Below are 13,886 nucleotides of genomic sequence, written 5' to 3' on the forward strand. Positions count from 1 at the left end.
ATTATTTCTGCAGTTTAGCGCCATCTGCTGTCAGAGAGTGTCTCTCACATGTTCCGCCATGTGCTTCTCCTCCTCGCTTGTTTACATCAGAGTGCGCAAGCGTCTTTCACGCAGCATACAGCGGTGTTGTGCATTTTGACCAGTTTATGGGAAAAGTATTCTTAAAATGCATTCAAAATTCGGAATAATTTGTAATATATAATTATTCACGGTATTTAGAAGTGCCCACGATAACAATATCGTGCATATTCATTACCGTGATATATCGCATACCGAATATATCACAAGTCTATGCCCTAGGTATTTTATTATTATAATTTATCTTTTCTGTTATGTCTATATTTGTTTTTAATTTTTTTTTATTGTATATTTATTTTAAATAATAATACCAAAAATATAATAATAATACATTATTCCATAATAATATAAAAATATAAAAGTCTAAGGATTACTGCATCCATGTTGAAACAGTTGTTGAGAACCTCCATTTCTCCTAAAAATAACAAAACATTTCTTAAATGAATATCTTCAATAAAGCACTGTTTAAATGCCAGAAGGCACTTTAGTGTTTTATGTTATTTATACATGCACATACTACCATCATAAAGTGATGATAAAAACCTACTGGATAGATACATTAACATGGGAATTGATGCTCAAGGCAATATAATGTTTGCAGCCTTTGCTGATGTGAAATGGAATGGTCTCTGACAACGGCCTGTGTGTGTGTGGTGCATTATTAGGAAGCTTTCTCCACACATCATAACGTTGATTTGTTTCATAGAGATGCAGCACTCCACAACCTCAGGCTGGCTGAAGATATGTGTGCTTTCTGTCAATAGCATTATATCTGCAATTAAAATTGCCACGAGCTCTGGAAAATATTCAGCTACAGACATTCCTCATAGTGGCGTTTGCCAAGAATAGACGTAGAAAATGAAATAACTTCTCTTCACTAAATGCTTTCTTATGATTAAGAATATCGTCCCACGGCACTTATGTGCAGCCAGACTTTGACTATCAGCGGAAAAGTTCTCCCACATTGCAGCTTATTGTGTTTTGTGTTGACACGACATTTGGGATGATTGCCAGCAGGGCATTGTCATACGGTTGCTAGGGTGTTCTGGTGCTTTTAACACATTACTGTGTGGTTGCTAGGATGTTATAGGTGGCTTGTTATAGGTGTATGTTATAGTTATAGGTGTTCTGGATGGTTGTAATGTTACTATAAAGTTGCTAGGGTGTTCTGAATGGTTTTAGCATGTTGCTATGCAGTTGCTAGGATGCTCTGGATGGCTGTAGCATTGCTATACAGCATTGCTAGGGTGTTCTGGATGATCGTAATGTTGCTATGCAGTTACTCTGGTGTTCTGGATGGTTGTTACTCATTGGTACACTGTTTCTAAAGTGTTCTGGATTGTTGTAATGTTGCTACGCAGTTGCTAAGATGTTTGGGTTGTAAAACTGCTTTACAGTTGCTAGGGTGTTCTGGATGGTTGTAGCATTGTTATATAGTTGCTAGGGTGTTCTGGATTATCGTAATGTTGCTATGCAGTCGCTAGGGTGTTCTGGATGGTTGTTACTCATTGGTACACAGTTGCTAAGCCCGCACGTGATGGAAATTTACCGCTGATTACAGAAGCGGCTTTACTGACAAGATGCGCATTAAATATCGCATGCGATTTATCGTGCAGCCCTAGTTGTAACATGTTGCTTTGCAGTTACTAGGGTGTTCTGGATGATATGCCGTTACTATGGTATTGAGAGGGTTTTCTTATTGGTCCCTTTGAAAAGAGTCCCTCCTCAGGTCTCAGTGGTATTCTGGTTTGTAGATATGGCTCGAGTTCCTCTTTCAATGTAAGTCTGTGGGATTTTTCCACCTATTTCATCATCCAGCAGGTGAAAACCTTCAGTCTGATTGCTTAAAAAAGTAACAGCACACTTACCATAGGATTAGAGGTTTGTTTGTATTCGCTAATCATTTCGCAGTATTCAGATCTTCTTACTTTGTTTTTATCGCCGTATCTGTGTGATCTTCAGGCTTCGGCCTCCATCATCTTCTTCTGACTAATCTCACGACCCTTGTAATTTCCTCTCGGAGCGCTGCATGTGGCAGTGACTGACAGTAATTCACTCACTGTAATGTCATTTGGCCGCCGTTCCCTCCTGTATCAGACTCTGTTTTGCTCTCCATCAGCAGTTCTGAAGTTCTGCCCCTCTGATGATTGTGTCTCACACTCGTTAGATGGAATTGAACTGAGCTTTTCTGCGCTCTAATAACATGTTTCATTTATACTTAAATTCAATAGTCCTCAGGCACTTTTAATTTGCATATATTTATATATATATAGTTCCCATTTGCATATATTGCAGATATATATTTGCAGCCTTGAACGCTGAACCATCTGCGCTCTTTGAAGTGTGTTTCGAGTATCTAGCAGTCGGTACCAGACGGGAGCTGATAGGGTCCTTGTGTAATCTCTGAATGTTCAGGGGCCGAAGGGAAAAGAGCTTCACTGCAAACACCTGAGGGCCACAAGCTTCCCGATTTCTCTCTCTTTTTCCGCTCTTGCTGTGCAGTCCAAATAATTTAGTCTCTGCTGGTTTCCTAAATATTTAAAGGGATAGTGCACCCAAAAAATAATATTGTGTCATCATTTTCTCACCTTCAAGTTCCAAACTTGTGTGAGTTTGTTTCTTCAGTTGAACACAAAAGAAGATATTTTAAAGAATGTTGGTAACTGAAAAGTTGATGGTAGCCATTTACTTCCATAGTATGGAAACAAAAAACTATGGAAGTCAATGGGGATCATCAACTGTTCGGTTTCCCACATTCTTCAAAATATCTTCTTTTGTGTTCAACTGAAGAAAGAACTTCATACATTCTTCAAAAAATATTTTGAAGAATGTGGATAACCGAACAGTTGATGGTACCCATTGACTTCCATTGTATGGGAAAAAAAATACAATGGAAGTCAATGGGGATCATCAATTGTCCAGTTACCCACATTCTTCAAAATATCTTCTTTTGCTTTCAACAGAAGAAATTCATACAAGTTTGGAACAACTTGTGGGTGAGTAAATTATTTTCTTTTTTTGGTGAACTATCCTTTTAACTGTCTCTATACTTAGTTTACAGTCATAATGTAAATTACTAACATGACCTCATTAGTATCCGCAGGTGTTTATAAAATGAACTGGATTCTGTAGCTCATGATGCAAAGCTGCTTACAGCGGGACGACCTACTTCTTTTACAAACTGCAGTTAGAGAGGCATAATTCAGATGTTATGGAATGTGGGTCTATTCGTTCATTTCAGGACTTGAAAGGCCAATTTAATCTTCCAGGGTGTTCATTTTTCTTTTACTTTACAATTTTGTGCTTCACTTAAAGCAAAACGGCCCTCCATTTGCCTTCATGAAGTCAAGGCAGGCATCCGAATTATATGATAAAATATTAGAATGTTCCAATTAAATCTTAATTGGATGTTTATTGCATTAAAGACCTGGAACTTTTGTAATCTGAATCTAATTGGAAGGTTGTTTGGGATAATATTGCTGCAGCCCCGAGAAACCTTAATCTAATTATTCATTATAGCTTTCTTCACAGATTGTATTTCATGCCACATAACTTTTTTTTTTTTTTTCAGATCAAAGGAGTTTCTCAAAAGTCTCAATAACTGAGGCTATACTTTCAAAAGGTTGTGTATTTCACACTTTCACTAACCAAAAAATACAGTAAAAACAGCATCGTTACTCCAGTCTTCAGTGTCACATGATTATTCAGAAATCATTCTAATATGCTGATTTGCTGCTCAATAAACATTTCTGATTATTATCAATGTTGGAAACGGGTAATATTTCAGTGAGAATAGTGATACATTTCTTATTTCAGGGTTCTTTGATGAATAGAAAGTTTGAAAACTGTATTTATTTGAAATAGAAATCTTGTGCAACATAATAAATGATCAATTTAATGCATCCTTGCTGAATAAAAGTGTTAATTTCTTAAAAAAAAAAAAAAAGGCTTTTGGTTTTTTCAGCACTCATGGTTGTTTTTGTTATTTGCTTTAAAATTAAAGCCTTTTTGCATCTTTTTAATCAATTAGTATTCCCTCCTCCGCTCTTGAAAATTGTACTAACATGCTCTATTGATTTCTCCACGCTAATCTTTGTTCCTTTGCATATAGACCCTCATGCATATGCATGCTGCAGAGGTTTTAATATTAATGCATGATTAAACGATCCACTCAGTAGTTTCAGCACTTGGAACGGATATTGACCCGTTTACCGTCGCATGGAAAACAAATGGAAATATTCAGTAAACATTCAGTAATAACATAAGGCCAATATGATAATATGTGATGTTAAATGAGCAGTTGGTGGTGTCATGCAGAGTTTCCCAAAGGCTCATTAGTTAAGGGGTGATTTCATCTAAATCAGCTGAATAGAAACGAACAGTCAAACTGTAATTAGCAATTATGTTTTAGACGAATGTAAGCAGCAAATTTATGCAGCGCACTAAACGCTATTGAACATCACAGCAGACTTTATGATTATTTCATTCATGGCCAATTGGTAATCAGACTCCAGTGAATCAACATTTGGAGCTTGTAGTTTTGCGTTTGTTTACGCAGCGTTGGCGGACTGATTGCTTTCTTCCTGGATGCTGCGAGTTTGCAAAGGCTTTAAGCTGCGGAAGGAGTTCGCTAACAAACCATGTGTGTTTTGCAGGATTCCGGAGGGACAGTCGGATGGGCCAATATCATCAGGAAGACTGCGGTCTCTTGAGGAACAGCTAAGCCGAGCCAAACAGAAGATCCACAGCTTTCAGAGATTATCTGGAGACGGTAAGAGAGGAGATCATCAGGACCGAGTCTCTATTTCTGAACCCTAACAAAACCTTCCCATACACATGACCCAAGCACTCCATTGGTCGGAATATAATACTAAATGGAAGATTTTAAGAGATTTTTGTTTAGACAGTGCATCTTTAATATGTAATGCAATTGGACAACATTTTAATAAATTAACACAATTGTGCATGCTTTCTGACTATAAGTATGCTTCCTACTGTACAATCAGAACAGTTTAAGCCTTTTAATCGATTGAGTTGTTTTTTTGTTTTTTTCTAACAAGACAAATTTCTAACAAGAATTTCATTTTCTTTGTCAACCAGCAAGGGAATATTTTGTGACAGATATAACAAACTATGCATCATCAGTAGCAGTTTGTTTCCTCAAATTAGGCTGGATTGCTTTCATTCAAATATAAATCTCAAAATGCATAAACTGCTCTCCAGACCCCTGCAGTTCCACCCAGGGCGTAAAATTAAGAGTGAGCGTTGGCGAGAATATGACATTTTCCAAGGAAATCAACCTATGTCTTATTTACAGTTATATATGAAACTGGGATACAATAATGCATTTTAACATTAAAAAAAATAGTTGTTTATATTCTGATTTAGACTTGCAGATTGACGTCCATGTAGGTCGAACAGAAGCACAACAGCATGAGTCATTGAATGTTTGCACACGTTTGTGTGTGTATTCAAGTCTTTGCATGCATAATCATGGCTAGCGAATGGGTCAGGGTTGGGAAATCTCCTTGCTGCAGGATCTGCCAGAAATAACTACCAACATCATCGTCAGCAGCAGCATCGTCGCCCCGGACCAGAAGAGCACAGGTCACAGATGTATAAGAATCATCCTTAAAAAGCCTGTCTCTCTGGCACTGCTTCACGTCCTGTTCTGACCCCTATAAAAGACAGATAGATGCTGTGTGTCTCACTCAGGTCACCTCTGCTGTAATGAGAGCAGGATTAGAGGAGAAACCTACAGCACCTGAACCTCACAGCCACAGTCACAGTACTTATTTGAATGATTCTTCACTAGACTTGAACAGCATTTGCATTAGTTATATTGCACTTGTATCTACAGTATGTATGTAAAGTATGTAATACATTTTTATTTTTATTTTTTTTTAAGTCTATACAGTTTTTACTCATTTTTATTTTTTTTTATTTTATTTTTTTTCAGTTAATATTTATTTCATTTCAACAAAAATGTTTCTCATGGTTTTAGTTTTAGTTAACAAGACCCTGATTTGAAGTTTTATCATTTTAACAAATTTCTAAATGTTCAAAGGAATATATACAATATCTTTCTTAGATTTAGAGATTTGTTTGTAATATTTTGAAACTATTAAATGACAAATATACTATTTCATTTGATACTAAAACCAAGTAAAGCTAAGTAAGTCCAATTAAAATATTTGAAATGTATCAAATACATGTGTTTGTGTTTGTAGATAGATAGACAGACAGCCTAATAGATAGATAGATAGATAGATAGATAGATAGATAGATAGATATGACTGGTTTTAATCGGCTGTGGTTGGTTCATGCGATAAATCTGCCTCTTGTGTTTGTGCGCATTCATCGTTCATGAATCAGTCTGATTGAACAATATAATGGAGTTAATGGGAAAGCTAATTTTAAAAAGTAAGTAAACAACTCACACACTTAGATATAACTACTAAGACTTGATCAGATTTGAAATGGCCTGAAAACATATTTAGCGAGCTTTGATGACTGATGATCCGAAAAATTCAAAAGTAGTTGAAAGTTAACTTTAAAAAAGAAATAAGTTCACAGACCGAGTCTCTATTTCTGAACCCTAACAAAACCTTCCCATACACATGACCCAAGCACTCCATTGGTCGGAATATAATACTAAATGGAAGATTTTAAGAGATTTTTGTTTAGACAGTGCATCTTTAATATGAATGAATATTGAATATGTTTTTATTTTAACTTATTTTAAGTAAAAATGTAAAAACAAATGGAGAATCTGCCAGTTCAGTAAGAAATAAATGCACTTACATTCTCAGTACAATCTACAAAATTAAGTAAATTTGTCTAATTTACACTGCAGTTCCAATGTTTGGGGTTGGCAAAAATGTTTAATTGTTTTAATGTTTTTAGTATCTTATGCTCAGTTGTTTGCTAAAAAATACATAAAATAATGTGAAGTATTATTACAACTGTTTTCTATTTGAAAATATTGTAAAATGTAATTTATTTCTGTGATCAAAGCTGAATTTTCATTTCAGTTAATATTTATTTCATTTCAACAAAAATGTTTCTCATGGTTTTAGTTTTAGTTAACAAGACCCTGATTTGAAGTTTTATCATTTTAACAAATTTCTAAATGTTCAAAGGAATATATACAATATCTTTCTTAGATTTAGAGATTTGTTTGTAATATTTTGAAACTATTAAATGACAAATATACTATTTCATTTGATACTAAAACCAAGTAAAGCTAAGTAAGTCCAATTAAAATATTTGAAATGTATCAAATACATGTGTTTGTGTTTGTAGATAGATAGACAGACAGCCTAATAGATAGATAGATAGATAGATAGATATGACTGGTTTTAATCGGCTGTGGTTGGTTCATGCGATAAATCTGCCTCTTGTGTTTGTGCGCATTCATCGTTCATGAATCAGTCTGATTGAACAATATAATGGAGTTAATGGGAAAGCTAATTTTAAAAAGTAAGTAAACAACTCACACACTTAGATATAACTACTAAGACTTGATCAGATTTGAAATGGCCTGAAAACATATTTAGCGAGCTTTGATGACTGATGATCCGAAAAATTCAAAAGTAGTTGAAAGTTAACTTTAAAAAAGAAATAAGTTCACAAAATAAAATATATTGTTAAATTGTTACTGCCTTGAGTTATTATGATGGACTAAATGTAAAATGCTTAAAAACACTAACTTGATAAATTTCATACTTGGCTTTAGTAAATAGAATATTGATTACGTTTTGATTACTTTTTTTCTTCTTCTTCTTCTGATAGCCAAGAAAATGTGACTGGGACATGAATTTGCATTTGATTAAAAAAAAACTGAGTTCCTGTCAGTATAACTGTGAGTATATATCAGTGACACCACTGATACAGTACATATATAATATATCTTTTGCTTAAATAAATAAACTAGTCTTTATAAGTCTAAATGATAAAACTACAAATATAATAGTTCATTCAACACTGAAACATTTTTAAAATGTATATATTTTATAATAATCTAACCCAATATTTGAGTATTTTTATGCTTGGTATAGTATCACATTGTTAGCTTGGTAACACAACAATTGTGAGTCCTACCGCACACTGTAAAAAATGACCGTGAATTTAACGGTAAAAGACTGTAAAAACAGAGAATCTAAATGAGTCACTTCTGAGGTTCCATTTCAGTTAGGATGCTTTCCCATGTATACAGCATTCATTCAGGGTCACCCGTCCCGGAGAGATTATACCCAGGGGTTTCTTGAAAAGCACTGAATTTAACTTATTACATAAGAGCAAAAGAAGTAGGCAGAGAAGTGTAGAGCGAGAGACGAGTGAACACAGAATCAAAAAGAGGACAGTCGAAATCTGTAGGGAAGATCAGCAGCAATTGCAACCGTTTACATTTTCTTTAAGAACTCACAGTCTATTACAAATCTACCTGCCATCTTTTTATATAAAACACACGTGTCAACAGTAATAGCTGGTAAGTCAACTAGATACATTGTGTACTGAGGCCCTTTAGTTGTGATTATCTTCACAGCCTTTCAGACATCATTGCCTAATTAGAGCACTTTTGAATCTCTCTTCTCTTTGTCAGTTGGTCCGGGTCGAGAACAGGAGGAACTGCGGAGGAAGGTGGAGAACGGAGTGAAAGAGCTGTGGTATTTTATTCGCAGCGAGATACAGAAGCTGAGGCACGTCGAGCCGTCAGACAGACAGAAACACACTGAGACGCTGCTGCAGGACCTCGGTCATCAACAGAGGTCAGATACGTACAGTATGATCACGCTGTTGCTCACTGATGCTCTTTTGTTCCTCAGGGGGATCTGGTCGAGGTTTCATTCAAGTTTTGTCTTTAATTGTAATTCTTTTGGCCGACGTCGGGCTAGTTTGTTTGGTGTGTTCCACTCGTCGGGCTCACGTCGGCGGCAGTTTACCCGATTGGCATCGGGGTTGTCGGGACTGTCGGCGCGAGTGAGAGCTCTGATTGGATGTTCAGTTTAGCGAACGAGTCAGTGCCCGAGAATTAAAGCGTGATGAAAATTAAAAAGTGATGAAAACAAGCACGTAAATGAAGGCGGTACAGACAGAAGGCTGTTTAAATGTTACGTGATCTTTCCCAATCATTCTAATACGCAAATGTTTTCATAACAACAGCCTTAAAAGAGACACAAATGAGACATGCTGAGAACTAGGAGACTTCACTTAGCCTACTCTCATTTAACCTTATTATTGTCTTGGTGAAACAATTTATGTCTCACTCAAAGCATATTTAGGTCTTATTTTGACACATAGTCAAAACAATAATGAAGACTACATTTTGTATGAAGAACATGAATCCTATTTTTCAAAGTATTAAGATTTATTGCATTGTGACAATAGCACATTTACCCACTAAATTCTTTTTAATGTAATAAGAAAAAAAAGTTTTATTGAAATCATAAAGTATTAATGAACCACATGAGTATTTATTGTATTGCCTTTAATTAAAAATACATTATGGTATAATTTTTACTATACTAGAATTTTAACTAGAAGTTTAGTAAGAAATAAGTAAATATTATTTAAAATAAATGTACAACAAAATTATACAATAAAATATATACAATACACACACATGTATATGTATGTTTTTATACTTTTATAAATGTATTTTAAATTATAATAATTTTATTTGTGTCTTTTGATCAACAAGACTGTATTTATTTGATTAAAAAAATAGAGAAAAACAGTAACACTGCAAAATATCATTAAAATTTAAATGAGCTGTTTTATTTTTGAATATCTTGTAAAATTAAATTTATTCCTGTGATCAAAGCTGAATTTTCAGCATCATTACTCCAGTCTTCAGTGTCACATGATCTTCAGAAATCATTCTAATATGCTGATTTGCTGCTCAAGAAACATTTCTGATTATTATCAGTGTTGAAAACAGTTGTGCTGCCTGCTTTAAATCTTAATGTTCCTAAAGCAAAAGATCATTTATTTATGTATTCTTCTGTTTTTGGGGTGAGTTGTGAATGTTCTTGACGGCTTTGATAACATTCAGGATTGTTTTAGGTGAGTTGGATGATGAAGAATTGATGCGCGTCTCTAGTTTCATCATTATGAAACAGCTCCAGATACTAATAGTGCTGTAATAGAAATATAGCAGCACTTCATTTTGAGTTATCACCCGCTAGACTAATTACGGACAGAGACGCTGTCAATATCTCATTATCTCTGTGTCTCTCAGACGCTCCATCAGCACATTCACACCTGTTTTTCCGTTTTGACAAAGAGAAGCGTTCGATACACATTTAACACGGTGCTGTTTTCCAGCGGACGGCTCCCTGAGGAGTCTCTCATTGATTAAGTAATAATTAAACTCCTCATAAACCCAGCATATGCTCATCTGTTTGAGTTAGCAAATGACGCTTTAACAGAATTCATTACTAGTGTCTAAAATTCGATTGTGTTTTGGGCTTTTTGAGATCTTATTTGATTTATTAAAGGAATAATTCATGCAAAAAATTAAATGATCATCAAACATGTTTCAGACCTGTATTACTTTATTTCTTCTGTTGAACACAAAATGAGATGCTGGGCTGAATGTTCATGCTGCTCTTTTATGATTTCATATGATATTATGATTTAGTGTAGCATTTGTTCAGTTTGGTTTGACAGGATTGGATTATTTTGATTTCATAGTTCTGTTCAAAGCGATGCCTCAAACCCAAATGTGACCGAAGGGAGAGTTGAGGTAGAAATGGGATCAAAATATGGTCAAAATAGGTCAAGTATTGTACCACAAATAATCAGAAGTGCTGGGTGGATTATTTATCAATTATAGTCCATTACTGAATTTCAGGTAACATAATATGACTACTTTTAGATTCCTTTTTTAGAATAATCTTGTATCATATTGAAATAAAATAAAAAGAGAAAAAAAAGTTTATCCCATTCGCTATACAGTGCTGGGTAGATTACTTACAAATTGTAGTCTGTTACTGATTACAAATTACATGACAAGTTGTAGTTATTAACATAACTTTTTAGGTTATATAATCAGGCTAATTTTTGATTGCTTTTAGATTACTTGTGACCGATAAGTAATCTGTAAAGTAAAGTGTTCGATATGACGATTTTTGATCGCGGACGATAAAAATGTCTCGACGATCTGCTTTTGAAGAAATATCGTAGTATCGTGCTACAGCGCACATTCTATCAGCTGCAGTTCTTCTGGCGCCTCCATCTCAATATACTGTACAATGCGACATAGGCTCGACATAGGCATAAAATAATGACAAATCATTCACATCAGTGTTAACTCAACGGTAGAGTTACTTTGACGGGACACTGCACCTATTCGCAGTCACAAAAGTACATTATTTGCATGTGCTTTAAAGTCTGTTAAATTACTGTTTAAATTTTTCATTCGCGTGCTGTTCTGACAAGCGCTTTTTCTAAGCGCGCGCACTAAAGCCTGTCAAACAGCGCCTGGTTACTGAATCCTTTGCGCTAATTCTGTCAAAACACACAAGGTTTACATATAGACTCAGTTGATTTATGTCTAAAATGAAAGTAAACAGTTGAGAGAAAAACGGATAAGTGCCTGTATATTAGATGCGTGCTGGTCTTAAAGGGACAGTACTAAACATGCTGCCGGGATAGTTCACCCAAAAATTTATTTTCTGTCATTATTGACTCACTGTAATTATGTATCATTAAGTATAAGTATTATTAAGTATCATTATGTTGTCCCAAACCTGTATTAATTTATTTCTTGTGCGGAACACAAAAGAAGATGTTTGGAAGAATGTGGGTAACCAAACAGTTGCTGGTCCACATTGAATTTAGGAAAAAATACTATGGACGTCACTGTGGACCAGCAACGGTTTGGTTTTCCACATTCATTAAAATAGCATAATGTGTTTTTTTAGCCTTAAACCGCATAAACACACTTCATTACACCAAATACACAAAATAATGTTATTTTTAGCAGCATCATATGACCCCTTTAATACAGTTGCTTTAATAGGAATCAGTATATATAGTGTTTTATTTTTATATTTGTTAATTCAATTTCTTGAATGCTCCTGTTAAATGCACCTATATTGTACCTGAAAATAAAACATTGTTTGTTTTATTTGTATATTATGTATACTTGTAATGTGTATCTTTGTACTCATTTTTTAATAACAAAGATAAAATAATCACAAAGATTTTTATCTTCGCCCAGCAAACTACTTTTTCACTCTTACTTGAGTCATATTATTTTTGAGTACTTTTACTTGTACTCAAGTAAATTATTCCTTAATAAGCAATACTTTTACTTAAGTGCAATTTATTAGTACTCTTTTCACCACTGACTATTACCTTAAAATCTCAGAGGTACTTCAAAAAAAATATATAAGGTGGAAAGTTCAGCTGACAAATATAAAGCATGAGAATCCCTGCATTGCATCGAAATAAGAAATAACATGAATTTATGCATTTTTATGTGGTTGAAAGACAAAGGCCTTCCAAAGACATAGTAATACTGTACAAGGGTAAATTAGGAAGAATCAATGAATATTATTCACTAATGTACTGTCATTTTTCAGTAATATGTAATATTGTCAGCTGATAGAGGAGGATGTTTGAGCGTCTCCTGTGTGTTTCTGTCAGAACCATCATGACGGACCTGCAGGATCTCAGTCAGGCGGACGGAGCAGGAGACTGGAGAGAGAAGGAGGCCAGAGATCTTTCCAGCCTGGTGCAGAACAGGATCTCCTTCCTGCAGGTACAGAACGACCCTTCTTCCTGCTGTTAGTCTTCCTAAAATACAGGGAAAACGGGAAAATTGTGAAATATTATTACAATTTAAAAGAACTGTTTTCTATTGTAATATCAAAGCTGATTTTTCAACATCATTACTCCAGTCTCCAGTGTCACATGATCCTCCAGAAATCATTTTAATATGCCGATTTGCTGCTCCTTTATTTGGAGCTCAATTATTAATAATGGTTATTTTTATTATCTTAATATTATACTTATTATTATATAATGATACATTTTTCCTCTCTCACACTTTGTGCTCCAGAAATGAATCATATCATCAAATCATACCGTTTGTTGGTAAGAAGTCTTTTTTGTCTAAATAGAAAAATCTAGTCAAAACTATCTAAAAATCTAAATTGTCTAATATTTCATTTAGTACTGAAAACAGTCAATAACAAGTTCAATCCAATTTTTTTGGACATTTCCTTTAACCCTAAAACACAATGCAATGTGTAATTCAAAATATGGTTAAAACATATGGAAGCCCATTTCCGCCACGTAAGAAAAAAATTTTTGACTTTGAAATCTTTTTCAAAAAAATTTTAATTTCATTTGAAATAATTGTCCATTACGCTAAGTGTAATTATCACACTCTCCTGACCAAGACATGATTTGAGAAATCATTCTTGTCTGGAACACAAACTAATCGAGTTTAATTAGAGCTGAATTATGTGCAGTAGGGCTGTCAAAAAAAAATAGAATTTCGAATATTCGTCGAATTTAAAATAAAAATCCACATTTTATGGTGTGCGTTAAGGAGGCAGCCTTACCAGTGCTGCACCAGATGCGATGACGATGTAAGTGTCGTTGCATTATAATGTTTTTGTTAGCCTGTCCAGTTGAAGCCACTAGATGCGGCGCTGCTGCGTTGTTCATTAAAAATATTGCGGAAAAAGAGAACATCAATGCGGAGAAGATCTTGTTTACATCAAAACTGAAACCAAGCCGTTCACACAGAACGCATATTTCACGCATTTTCTAGACGGACATCTATTACT

The 13,886-nt window shown here is 34.6% G+C and overlaps 1 protein-coding gene across 2 annotated transcripts in view; it reads left to right on the forward strand.

Annotated features, from left to right (window-relative positions):
• The window catches only part of LOC107730784 (alpha-(1,6)-fucosyltransferase-like), a 106,575-nt gene that overhangs the window by 70,276 nt on the left and 22,413 nt on the right, over positions 1-13,886 (forward strand). For both annotated transcript variants that reach the window (XM_016541720.1, XM_016541719.1), the window contains 3 exons: positions 4,734-4,849; positions 8,684-8,849; positions 12,736-12,850. In XM_016541720.1, coding sequence (XP_016397206.1) covers positions 4,734-4,849; positions 8,684-8,849; positions 12,736-12,850 — 397 coding nt within the window. The remainder of the gene's footprint in view (positions 1-4,733; positions 4,850-8,683; positions 8,850-12,735; positions 12,851-13,886) is intronic.

Source organism: Sinocyclocheilus rhinocerous, unplaced genomic scaffold, assembly GCF_001515625.1.
Source record: "Sinocyclocheilus rhinocerous isolate Xijiao unplaced genomic scaffold, SAMN03320098_v1.1 scaffold2082, whole genome shotgun sequence".
Lineage (NCBI taxonomy): Eukaryota > Metazoa > Chordata > Actinopteri > Cypriniformes > Cyprinidae > Sinocyclocheilus > Sinocyclocheilus rhinocerous.